Genomic DNA, 13,727 nt, shown 5'->3' with positions numbered 1-13,727 from the left:
GAAAGACATTCTTGCCATAGAGGGAGTACAGAGAAGTTTCACCAGACTGATTCCTGGGATGTCAGGACTTTCATATGAAGAAAGACTGGATAGACTCGGCTTGTACACGCTGGAATTTAGAAGATTGAGGGGGGGTCTTATAGAAACTTACAAAATTCTTAAGGGGTTGGACAGGCTAGATGTAGGAAGATTATTCCCGATGTTGGGGAAGTCCAGAACTAGGGGTCACAATTTAAGGATAAGAGGGAAGTCTTTTAGGACCGAGATGAGAAAATCATTTTTTACACAGAGAGTGGTGAATCTGTGGAATTCTCTGCCACAGAAGGTAGTTGAGGCCAGTTCACTGGCTATATTTAAGAGGGAGTTAGATGTGGCCCTTGTGGCTAAAGGGATCAGGGGGTATGGAGAGAAGGCAGGGCTGGGATACTGAGTTGGATGATCAGCCATGATCATATTGAATGACAGTGCTGGCTCGAAGGGCCGAATGGCCTACTCCTGCACCTATTTTCTATGTTTCTATGTCTATGTTTCTATGTAATGATGAGACTCTGTAAGGCCACATTTGGAATATTGTGAGCAATATTGGGCACCATATCTGAGGAAGGATGTGCTGGCTCTGGAGAGGGTCCAGAGGAGGTTTACAAGAAAGATCTCAGGAATGAGTAGGTTAACATATGATGAGGGTTTTTTCAGCGCTGGGCCTGTACTCGCTGGAGTTTAGAAGTATGAGTGGGGACCTCACTGAAACATACAGAATAGTGAAAGGCTAGGATAGAGTGGATGTGGAGAGGATGTTTCCACTTGTGGAGAGTCTAGGACTAGAGGTCATAGCCTCCGAATTAAAGGACGTTCTTTTTGGAAGAAGATGAGGAGAAATTTCTTTATTCCGAGGGTGGTGAATCTGGATTCACAGAAGGTTGTGGAGGCCAAGTCAGTGGATACTTTTCAAGGTCAGTTTGTCACATGTACCAATTAAGATACAGTGAAATTCAAATTACCATACAGCCATACTAAAAAAAAGCAAGACAAATACATAACTACATAAAGTTAACATAAACATCCACCACAGTGGATTCCCCACATTCCTCACTGTGATGGAAACCAATGATGTCCAATCTTCTTCCTCTGTCAAGGTAGAGATAGATAGATTGTTGATTAGTGCGGGTGTCAGAGGTTATGGGGAGAAGGCAGGGGAATGGGGTTAGGAGGGAGAGATAGATCAGCCATGATTGAATGGCAGAGTAGACATGATGCCCTAATTGTAGGCCTAATTAGACTGAATGTCCTAATTCTACTCATAGAAACATAGAAAATAGGTGCAGGAGGAGGCCGTTCGGCCCTTCGAGCCAACACACCATTCATTGTGATCATGGCTCATCGTCCACAATCAATAACCCGTGCCTGCCTTCTCCCCATATCCCTTGATTCCACTAGCCCCTAGAGCTCTATCTAATTCTCTATTAAATCCACCCAGTGATTTGGCCTCCACTGTCCTCTGTGGCAGGGAATTCTACAAATTCACAACTCTCTGGGTGAAAACGTTTTTTCTCACCTCAGTGTTAAATGGCTTCCCCTTTATTCTAAAACTGTGGCCCCTGATTCTGGACTCGCCCAACATTGGGAACATTTTTCCTGCATCTAGCTTGTACAGTCCTTTTATAATTGTATATGTTTCTATAAGAACCCCCTCATCCTTCTAAACTCCAGTGAATACAAGACTAGTCTTTTCAATCATTCCTCATATGACAGTCCCGCCATCCCAGGGATCAATCTCGTGAAACTACGCTGCACTGCCTCAATCACAAGGATGTCCTTCCTCAAATTAGGAGACCAAAACTGTACACAATACTCCAGATGTGGTCTCACCAGAGCCCTATACAACTGCAGAAGAACCTCTTTACTCCTATACTGAAATCCTCTTGTTATGAAGGCCAACATTCCATCAGCTTTCTTCACTGCCTGCTGTACCTGCACGCCAACTTTCAGTGACTAATGTACAAGGACGCCCAGGTCTTGCTGCACCTCCCCCTTGCCTAGCCTAACTCCATTGAGATAATAATCTTCCCCCATTATTTTTGCCGCCAAAGTGGATAACCTCACATTTATCTATATTATACTGCATCTGCCACGCATCTGCCCACTCACTCAACCTGTCCAGGTCACCCTGCAACCTCCTAACATCCTCTTCACAGTTCACACTGCCACCCAGCTTTGAGTCATCCGCAAACTTGCTAGTGTTGCTCCTTTTGTCCTCTTCCAAATCATTAATATATAAGGTAAACAGTTGCGGCCCCAACACCGAGCCTTGCGGCACTCCACTCTCCACTGCCTGCCATTCTGGAAAGGACCCGTTCACTCCTACTCTTTGCTAACCAGTTTTCTATCCATGTCAACACCCTACCCCCAATACCATGTGCTCTAAATGTTGTCACCAGTCTCCCGTGTGGGACTTTATCAAAGGCTTTCTGAAAGTCTAGATACACTACATCCACTGGCACTCCTTCATCCATTTTACTTGTCACATCCTCAAAAAATTCCAAAAGATTAGTCAAGCATGATTTCCCTTTCATAAATCCATGTAGACTTGGACTAATCCTTTTACTGCTATCCAAATGCCCCATTATTACCTCTTTTTTATTTTAATGTTTTTATTTCAATTTTTTTATTTTATTTTAAACAGGAGTAAGGAAGGAAAGAGTAGAAATGAGGAGATTGACATGTGTGTGAAATAGAAAGATAGTCCGAAAGAAGAAGGAAGAAAGAAGAAGAAGTAGAAAGAGAAAGAGACAAAAAAAGAGAAAAGAAAAAAAAAGAAAAAAAGGAAAAAGGAGATTGAAAGCGATATATCTATTTTATGTTCCAGGCCACTCGTCACCTGATTCTGAAACATTTTATTTCTGTGGTTGCGTTGCACCATATGCTTGTAAGAAGTCGATAAAAGGAGACCAAATCAATAAGAATTGGTCTGCTTTACCTGCTATAAGGAGTCGCATTTCTTCCAGATATGCCGTTTCCAACATATTTGAAATCCACATTTTGAACGTTGGTGTTGGCACATTTTTCCAAAATTTAGGTATGAGTTTTTTTGCCGTTATTAAACCATAATTAAGTAGAGATTTTTGAAACGTATTTAGCTTATTCCCTTCTTCCATTGATCGAAAGATAATCATTTCTGTATTAGTTTTGTAAAAATTTCAAAAATTTCATTCCAAAATGTGTAAAGTTTTATACAGGAGACTAAAGTGTTATAGTGGCATTCTCAGATTTTGTGCTTATTCCCTTCTTCCATTGATCGAAAGATAATCATTTCTGTATTAGTTTTGTAAAAATTTCAAAAATTTCATTCCAAAATGTGTAAAGTTTTATACAGGAGTGTGTTATAGTGGCATTCTCAGATAAGCATTTTTCACAGATGGGGGAGATATTTGGATAGATTTTATACAATCTTGTTTTCGGGTAGTATAATCTATGTAACATTTTAAATTGATTTAAATTATGTTTTGCATTAATCGAACATTTATGTATATACAGTGGCTTGCAAAAGTATTCATACCCCTTGAACTTTTCCACATTTTGTCACGTTACAACCACAAACGTAAATGTATTTTATTGGGATTTGCATTGTGTTGGTCTATCACATAAAATCCCAATAAAATACATTTACGTTTGTGGTTGTAACGTGACAAAATGTGGAAAAGTTCAAGGGGTATGAAACTTTTTGCAAGCCACTGTATATCAGGTAACACTGCACACACCCTGAACACACCCACTGTTAGTGTCTGCAAAAGTGGGGAGCTTGAGACTGGGGCGGAGGTTGCACCTTCCAGCAGGACAACGACAGGGCCTAAAAAACATATATCAGAGCTATGGGGCGGATTTTCCATGTTTCTTTTTTTTATCTGTAGTTCTCATTCCCAATCTGCTCTGATTGCCTCTGTCGATGGTGATTCTATATTTAAAATTATATTATATAAGTATGATATTAAATTGCATGAATATCAGGTATTTAAAGTATTGGTATTTTTCCAGTTGTATTTTAATTGTAATTGTTGAAATAATAAAAATGTTCCCATTTCATACAAGTCTCCAATCCTTTTAATTCCTAATCTTTCCGAATAGGTTTAGGTTTTGTCAGTGAGAGGGTTTAAATGAGGTATTATTTATTATTGGAGATAAAAGCCATAAGTTTCTTAATTTTAACGTTAGTCTTATTTGTTTCCAAATTCGAATTGCATTGTGGATAATTGGGTTTGTCTTATATATTGTGTTGTTTAATTTTATCGGGGAGCAGAGGATCGCTCCTATATTAAAAGGAGAACAATCCTCTTTCTCCATTCATATCCATTCTACCTGTTGGGCAGAGCTGTCAAACCAAAAAATTATGTTTTTAATATGTGCTGCCCAATAGTAGTATAAAAAGTTCGGAACTATCAGTCCCCCAGATTCTTTAAGTTTACACAGGTGTTTTCTTTGGATTCTGTGCGATCTGTAGTCCCATATGAAGTTTGTAATTTTGGAGTCTAATTTTTTTAAGACATTTTTTGGTAAGTATATTGGTACTGATTGAAATAGATATAATATATGTGGTAGAAAAATCATTTTTATAGCATTTATTCTACCTATTAAAGACACCGGTAGGGTTTTCCAGAATTTAATCGACGCATTCAATTTACTTAGTAAAGGCATAAAATTTGCATTAAATAGTGATTTATATTTTCCAGTAATTTGGATACCCAAATACTTAAATTTTTCTGTGGCACTTTTAAATGGAAATTTTAACAGGTGTCGAATCTTGGGGTTTTAACGTCATAATTTCACTTTTATTCCAATTTATTCTATATCCTGAAAAGGAGCCAAAATCCTCTATTAAATTTAGTATATTTGGTATACTAACTTGTGAGTTTGTAATGTATAATAATACGTCGTCTGCGTATAGTGAAATTTTATTATTTGAATCTTTGGTATTATATCCCCGGATATTCGGATGGCTTCTTATACTTTCTGCTAAAGGCTCTATCACAAGGGCGAATAGCAGGGGTGATAATGCACACCCCTGTCTATTGCCTCTTGATAAATGAAATTTTAAAGATAACATATTGTTAGTCAGTATTCTGGCTGTCGGCTTGTCATATAATAATTTTACCCATGACATAAAATTCTCTCCCATGTTAAATTTTTGCAATACTTTATACAGATATTGCCATTCTACTTGATCAAATGCTTTTTCTGCGTCTAATGAAATAATTGATACATCTTCTTCAGTTTTTTGTGAATACATTATATTAAACAAGCGTCTCAAATTGTTGGCTGAGTATCTTTTAGGTATAAACCCTATTTGATCCGGGTTTATTAGTTTACTAACGTATTTACTCAGTCTTCTCGCTAAAGTCTTTGCTAGTATTTTCTGATCTGTATTTAAGAGTGCTATAGCTCTATATGAACCTGGTTCTTCTAGATATTTATCTTTATTTGGTATAAATGTAATAGTTGATTCAGCTAATGTTTCTGGTAATGTAAAGGCATGAGTATATAATCTATCTATATGTCCACTGTATACTTTGGCAACCCTCCTCACTGTCTCAAACTCCATTAATGTTGGTGTTGGCTTCAAACTTATTAATCGTTGTACATTTACGTCCAGGTTGTTTATATATACCACAAAAACAGGAACGAGCACAGATCCCTGTGCATCTCCACTGCTTTATTTTGATGAAAGCTTGTATTTCAATGTTTTATTTTCCAAACTTGTGCACCAAAGATATCATGGTTTTAAGAGGTCAAACACATCTGTTATGATGTGTTTATTGCTTTGTATGTAACTTGCTAGGCCTCTTTGTGCCTAGTTCTGAGGAATTTAGTCTTGTGTCATAGAGTCATAGAGTGATACAGTGTGGAAACGGGCCCTTTGGCCCAACTTGCCCACACCGGCCAACATGTCCCAGCTACACTAGTCCCACCTGCCCGCATTTGGTCCATATCCCTCCAAACCTGTCCTACTCATGTACCTGTCTAACTGTTTCTTAAATGTTGGGATAGTCCCAGCCTCAACTACCTCCTCTGCCAGCTTGTTCCGTACACCCATCACCCTTTGTATGAAGAGGTCATTTGTGTGTTATGATGGTCACCCTGGTATTTTTTTAAGCTAACGCAGTTGTATCATGAGCATTTGTATTTGCTCTTCTGATAGCTGAGGAAAGAAAGTTGTTTCATATTATACCTCCTCATTTTAGATTTGAAATTGTCTGGATTTTTGTACGTCAACTATTGTTGCATAAGTTAAACAATAATAAATAGTTAACAAAGATTCATATTTTTTTCCTCTTAGCATTCCCTTGGTTTGGAATGGATATTGGTGGAACTCTTGTCAAACTTGTATATTTTGAGCCAAAAGACATCACAACTGAAGAAGAGCAGGAGGAGGTGGAGAATCTGAAGAGCATTAGGAAGTATCTAACATCTAACGTAGCCTATGGAAATACAGGGATTCGCGACGTGCACCTGGAGCTGACCAATCTGCTCATGTGTGGACGCAAAGGGAACTTGCATTTCATCCGCTTTCCAACACATTCCATGCCCAAGTTCATCCAAATGGGCAGAGACAAAAACTTTTCCAGTTTACACACTACTATGTGTGCCACAGGAGGCGGGGCCTACAAATTCGAGGATGACTTCAGAAAGGTAATTTATACTAGTGGACCGAGTATGTATAAGTATGTATAAGTACTAGTATGAACAATGCACCAATTTTATCCCTTGCCCAACAATTAGACTTTTTTACATTTTTTACACAGAGAGTGGTGAATCTGTGGAATTCTCTGCCACAGAAGGTAGTTGAGGCCAGTTCATTGGCTATATTTAAGAGGGAGTTAGATGTGGCCCTTGTGGCTAAAGGGATCAGGGCGTATGGAGAGAAGGCAGGGATGGGATACTGAGTTGGATGATCAGCCATGATCATATTGAATGGCGGTGCAGGCTCGAAGGGCCAAATGGCCTACTCCTGCACCTATTTTCTATGTTTCTATGCTTCTATGTAAATGTTTGCCTGATGCAAGGTTTTCCTGTGTGCCCTTCACGAGATCTAAAATTCTCACGATCCGAAGCTCAGAATTACAATCGCAGCACTATCTTGACGTATCTGTTTTATTTTTCATGTTTTTTTCCTGCTTAAATTCCCATATTTAAATTTCTCTTTGACTTTGTTCCAAGATCTTCTACATCATCGTAAAATCTCCTGCCGTTTAAGCCACACTTTCTTTCTGCCTGTTATTGTCCTGCAAAGATTTTTTTATCTGCCATCATTCCACCTTTCCACTCCGGTAACCCATGGATCTTGCATCCTTTCTCAAAATTATCATGATTTCTAATTTTGAACCTGCCAGCAAACCTTAGTTTAGAGAAACAGCTCAGAAACAGGCGCTTCCGCACCGACCAACGATCCCTGCACATTAACACTATCCTACACACACTGGAGACAATTTACATTTATACAAAGCCACAAACAAACCTGTATGTGCAAGGAGACTGAAGTTCTCGGAGAAAACCCACGCAGGTCACGGTACAAACTCGAACATTAAACTTTAAGGTTTAGATCGTATATGACTGAACAAATCCTGAGACAGAACGGATCTAAAACATTTATACCTCGTCACGCTATCATTCTATAGTACCATTATTGCCACAGGAATTCAAAGTCATGGTACAAAATCATTTAAAATGATGAACAAATATTTTTCTAGTTGCCACCAGACCACAGGGAATATATGCATTTTTTCTTAAATGTTTGGAAATTATTGCAGTAGGTAACAATTATATTTTGATTAGTTCATTTGTTTCTCACGGTCATACAGTGTGGAAACAGACCTTTTGGCCCAACTTGCCTATCCCAACCAAGATGTCCCATCTACACCTGTCCCACTTGCCTGCGTTTGGCCCATATCCTGCTAAACCTTTCCTATCTATGTACCTGCCCAAATGTGTTTTGAATGGTGTATCTGCCTTATCTACCTCCACTGGCAGCTAATATACGGCATTCATCTGTATACATGGAAATCAAAATTGTTAGTGCAGCCCCAGACTGCATCTCATCCACTTCCTGTACCTCCTCCTCCTCAAAGACAGAACAGGGGTAACTTCGTCACAGACTTATACAGCAGGGAAATAGGTCTTTCGGCCCAACTCGTCCATGCCGACTAAGTTTGTTAACCAAGCTATTTTCACTTGCCTGCATCTGCCCCATATCCCTCCAAACCCTTCTTATCTGTGTACATTTCCAAGTATCTTTTAGTTTAGGATTTAGTTGTAGAGATACAACGTGGAAATAGGCTCATTGGCCCATCAATTCCACGCCATCCAGCGATCACCCGTATCCTACACATGAGGGACAATTTACAGCAACCAATTAGCCTACAAATCTACACATCCTTGGAATGTGGGAGGAAACCGGAACAGCCGGAGAAAACCCATACGGTCACTGGGAGAATGTACAAAAACGGCACAGACAGCACCTGTATAGGATGAAGTCTGGGTCTTTGGCTCTGTAAGGCAGCAACTCTACTGCTGTACCATTATGCAGCCCTCAAAAATTGTAATTGTACCTACACCCCTTTGTCTCCATATCCTACAACACTCCGCAGGGCTCTACCATTTATTGTACACGTCCTGGGCTAGTTAATCTTGCTAGAATGCAACACCTAGCATTTATCTGAATTAAACGGCATCTGCCATTCCATGGCGCCTTGGCCCAGTTGATCAAGGTGTTCTTGCCATCTTAGAAAACCTTCTACACTGTTCAACTGTAACACCAGTTTTCATCTGCAAACTAATGAATCATGGCACTTACATTCTCAAGACAAGGCAATACAAGAGTGTTTATTGTCATGTGTCCCAGATAGGACAATGAAATTCTTGTTTGCTGCAGCACAACAGAATATTATAGGCATAAATACAGATCAGATCAGTGTGTTCATATACCATATATATATATATACACACACCCATACATATATATACACACATATATATATATATATATATATACACACACACATATATATATATATATATATATACACACACACACACACACACACATATATATATATATATATATATACACACACACACACATATATATATATATATATATATATATATATATATATATATATATACGCACATAAACAAACAGATAAAGTGCAATAGGCTGTTATAGTTCAGAGTTTGTTTGAAGTTGTGTTTAATAGTCTGATGGCTGTGGGGAAGAACCTGTTCCTGAACCTGGATGTTGCAGATTTCAGGCTCCTGTACTTCTACCTGATGGCAGCAGAGAGATGAGTGTGTGGCCAGGATGGTGTGGGTCCTTGATGATGTTGGCAGCCTTTTTGAGGCAGCGACTGCGATAGATCCCCTCGATGGTGGGGAGAACCGAGTCGATGATGGGCTGGGCGGTGTTTACTACTTATTGCAGTCTTTTCCACTCCTGGACGCTCAGGTTGCCTTACCAAGCCACTATGCAACCGGTCAGCATGCTCTCTACTGTGCACCTGTAGAAGTTCGAGAGAGTCCTCCTCGACATACCGACTCTCCGTAATCTTCTCAGGAAGTAGAGGAGCTGATGTGCTTTCTTTACGATTGCATCAGTGTTCTGGGACCAGGAGCGATCTTCGGAAATATGCACGCCCAGGAATTTGAAGTTCTTGACCCTTTCCACCATCGACCCGTTGATATAAACGGGAATGTGGGTCCCCATCCTACCCCTTCCAAAGTCCACAATCAGTGGTGTTGAGAGCCAGGTTATTGTGCTGGCACCATTTGGTCAATCGGTCGATCTCACTTCTATACTCTGACTCGTCCCCATCAGTGATACGTCCCACAACAGTGGTGTCGTCAGTGAACTTGATGATGGAGTTCGCACTATGTCCGGCTACGCAGTCATGAGTATAGAGTGAGTACAGCAGGGGGCTGAGCACGCAGCCTTGAGGTGCTCCCGTGCTGATTGTTATCGAGGATGACACATTTCCACCAATACAGACAGACAATACTGTGAATGAGGAAGTCGAGGATCCAATTACAGAGGGATGCGCAGAGTCCCAGATCTGAGAGCTTGGTAACCAGCTTGGAGGGGATGATGGTATTAAAGGCCGAGCTGTAGTCAATGAATAACAGCCTGACATATGAGTTTTTGTTGTCCAAGTGGTCCCGAGCAGAGTGGAGAGCCAGCGAGATCGCATTCACCCTTGATCTGTTGTGGCAGTAAGCGAACTGCAGTGGGTCCAGGTTTTTGTCGAGGTAGGAGTTGATATACACCATGATCAACCTCTCAAAGCACTTCATCACCACAGGCGTTAGTGCCACTGGTCGATAGTCATTGAGGCACGTCACCTTGCTCTTCTTGGGAACCAGTATTATTGATGCCCTTTTAAAGCAGGTGGGAACCTCAGACCTCAGAAGTGAGAGGTTGAAAATGTCCGTAAAAACTCCAGCCAGTTGGTCCGCACAGGTTTTCAGAACACGACCGGGTATACCATCTGGTCCAGGTGCTTTCCGAGGGTTCACCCATCTGAAGGATTTCCTGACGTCGGCCTATGTGACTGTGACCGAAATACCGTCACAGCGAATGGAGGCTCGGGAAGATGCATCAGTATTCTCTCTATCAAAGTGTGTGCGTAAAACGCATTGAGTGATAGAGTGATGCTTCGCTGACATTTGCGCTGCCTCCTGATTTCGCCTTGTAGGAGGTGATTGCATTCAAGCCCTGCCACAGCTGCCGAACATCTGTCTCATCCTCCAGTTTGGAGCAGAAGTCTCTTTTGGCCTTTTTGATGGGCTTACCAAGGTCGCATCTGGACTTCTTATAGTCGCCTCTGTATCTCCAGACCTGAATGCCTGGGATCTGGTCTTCAGAAGAATGCGGATCTCATGGTTCATCCAGGGTTTCTGGGTAGTAAACACTCAGAAGGTTTTTGTTGGCGTGCAGTCCTCCACACATTTCTTTATGAAGTCTGTAACGACTGTGGCGTATTCATTCAGGTCCGTTGCCGAGTTCCTGAACATTGCCCAGTCTACATACTCCAAACAGTCCTGGAGTTGTTCCTCTGCGCCCCCCCTCCCCACCACACACACAAAGCATTATTTGTTATTATTTATATTAAGAAAATTATTTACATTAAGAATTCTCATCTAATTTCTTAATATGAATAATGAACAACCGTGGTCCCAGCACCAATCTCTGTGGCACACCACTTGTTTCAGGCTTCTGGTCTAAACAACAACATTATACTGTTACCCTCTCTCTCCTAATTAAGCCAATTTTATTTTGAATTAGCTAGCTCGCCCTGAATTCCATGTGATCTAACCTTCATGATCAGTCGACAATGTGTTATCTTGTCAAAGACCTTGCTAAAGTCAGCATAGACAGAAAGATAGACACAAAATGCAGGAATAACTCAGCGGGACAGACAGCATCTCAGGAGAGAAGGAGTGGGTGACACTTTGGGTCGATACCCTTCTTCAGACAATGTCTACATCGCCCTCTTGTGGGGTGGAAGGTGAGGGTCAGTTTGCATGGTCCTCGTCAAACACACCGCCACAATTTGCATTCATAGAAACATAGACAATAGGTGCAGGATGAGGCCATTCGGCCCTTCAGGCCAGCACCGCCATTCATTGTGATCATGTCTGACAATCCACAATCAGTACCCTGGCCCTACCTTCTCCCCATATCCCTTGATTCTGCTAGCCCCTAGAGCTCTATCTAACTCTCTTAAATTCATCCAGTGAATTGGCCTCTACTGTGGCAGAGAATTTGACAAATTGACAACTCTCTGGGTGTAAAAGTTTTTTTCTCATCTCAGTTTTAAATGGCCTCCCCTTTATTCTTGGACTGTGGCTTCTGGACTTCCCCAACCATATAACCATATAACAATTACAGCACGGAAACAGGCCATCTCGGTCCTAGAAGTCCGTGCCGAACAACTTTTTTCCCTTAGTCCCACCTGCCTGCACTCAAACCATAACCCTCCATTCCCTTCTCATCCATATGCCTATCCAATTTATTTTTAAATGATACCAACGAACCAGCCTCCACCACTTCCACCATGTTCCCAACATTGGGAACATTTTTCCTGCATCTAGCTTGTCCAGTTCTTTTATAATGTTATACGTTTCTATAAGAAATCCTCTCATCCTTCTAAACTCCAGTGAATACAAGCCTAGTCTTTTAAATCTTTCCTCATATGACAGTCCCGTCATCCCGGGGATTCCACAGATATTTCTCTGCCATCTCTGCTTCCTTCACCAGTCACCTTTCTGCCTCTTCCCATTTAAGCACTCTGCAGAACTCATTCCTTTTTCAACTCCTTGGTCGCCTCATCCATTGCTATGAATTACTCGCCGAATGGCAATTTCCTCTGCAATTGCAAGTGATGCTTTCATCTCTTCCCTTCCCACCATCCCTGCCCAAATAGTTTCCAGGTGAAGGGACTGGAAGTCCACTTGTACTTCGTCCAATCTAGTGGTATACATTGGGTGTACACACTGTGATCCTTTACATTGGAAAAAAACCAATGCAGATAGGGTGACTGCTCTGCGGAGCATCTGCCCTCAGTTTACTGTGACGGCCCTGAGCTAATTGCTGCCTGCAACTTTAGTTCCCACTCTGACGTATCGACGTGTGGCCTCCTGAACTGTTACAGTGAGGCCCAATCCAATGAGATACAGCATCTGCCATTCCTCCAGGCTGCAGCTTCCCGCCTTGTACTTTTGTTCTTGTCGTCAACTTGGTTTCCGTCTGCATCGGGCATTCATTTGTTATATTGGCTCAGCCTGTGTTTTTGTTTCCCCCCCACCCTGGGAGAAGAGAAAATTCCTATTCGGACCTGTTTAGTGTTGAAATAAGGCGTAGAAACAAGCCCTTCAGCCCATCAAGTCCACATGGACCACCGATTACTAGTACACTAGTTCTATGTTATCCCCACTTTTGCGTCATACATGGTAGGGCCAATTTACAGAAGTCAATCAACCTACCAATCTGTAGGAAAGAACTGCAGATGCTGGTTTTAATCGAAGGTAGACACAAAATGCAGGAATAACCCCGCGGGCCAGGCAGCATCTCTTGATAGAAGGAATGGGTGATGTTCTGGGTCGAGTCCCTTCTTCAGACTGATTGACGTTTCGGGTCAAGACTCTTCTTCAGTCTGAAGAAGGGTCTTGACCCGAAACGTCACCCATTCCTTCTCTCTAGAGATGCTGCCTGTCTCGCATTTTGTGCTCCAGCATTTTGTGTCCACCTATAAATCTGTATGTCTTTAGAATATGGGCGGAAACAGGAGCCCCCAAAGAAAGCCCACACAGTCATATGAAGAACGTATAAGCTCCACACAAATCTGCTGGGCTTGGCTTCCTGCTCTGTTTTTCCCAATTCCCACACTCCTTTGTCTGGGCTTCACATTCTGGCTCTTCCCGTTCATTCATTGATAACCCTTTTTACAACTTCTCCTCATGGTTGGTAGATAGAAAATGCTGGAGTAACTCAGCGGGACAGGCAGCATCTCGGGAGAGAAGGAATGGGTGACGTTTCGGGTCGAGACCCTTCTTCAGACTGAAACGTCACCCATTCCTTCTCTCCCGAGATGCGACCAGCCCATTTAACTTTCTGTCCCCACATATGAGGTCCGGCCTAATACTCCAGCTTTTTCTGTTATTATTTTAAAAAAATATGTACTGGCTTA

At 41.5% G+C, this 13,727-nt stretch overlaps 1 protein-coding gene across 1 annotated transcript in view; it reads left to right on the top strand.

Moving 5' to 3' along the window:
* LOC129703885 (pantothenate kinase 1-like) overlaps positions 1–13,727 on the top strand; it is a 102,752-nt gene that overhangs the window by 59,226 nt on the left and 29,799 nt on the right. Inside the window, exon 2 of the mRNA XM_055646564.1 lies at positions 6,326–6,678. Within this exon, the coding sequence (XP_055502539.1) occupies positions 6,326–6,678 (353 nt within the window). The remainder of the gene's footprint in view (positions 1–6,325; positions 6,679–13,727) is intronic.

This window comes from Leucoraja erinacea, chromosome 15 (genome assembly GCF_028641065.1).
Source record: "Leucoraja erinacea ecotype New England chromosome 15, Leri_hhj_1, whole genome shotgun sequence".
In the NCBI taxonomy this organism is placed as follows: Eukaryota; Metazoa; Chordata; class Chondrichthyes; order Rajiformes; family Rajidae; genus Leucoraja; species Leucoraja erinaceus.
Note: the sequence above shows the minus strand (reverse complement) of the source record. Positions and strands in the feature narration are given on the sequence as shown.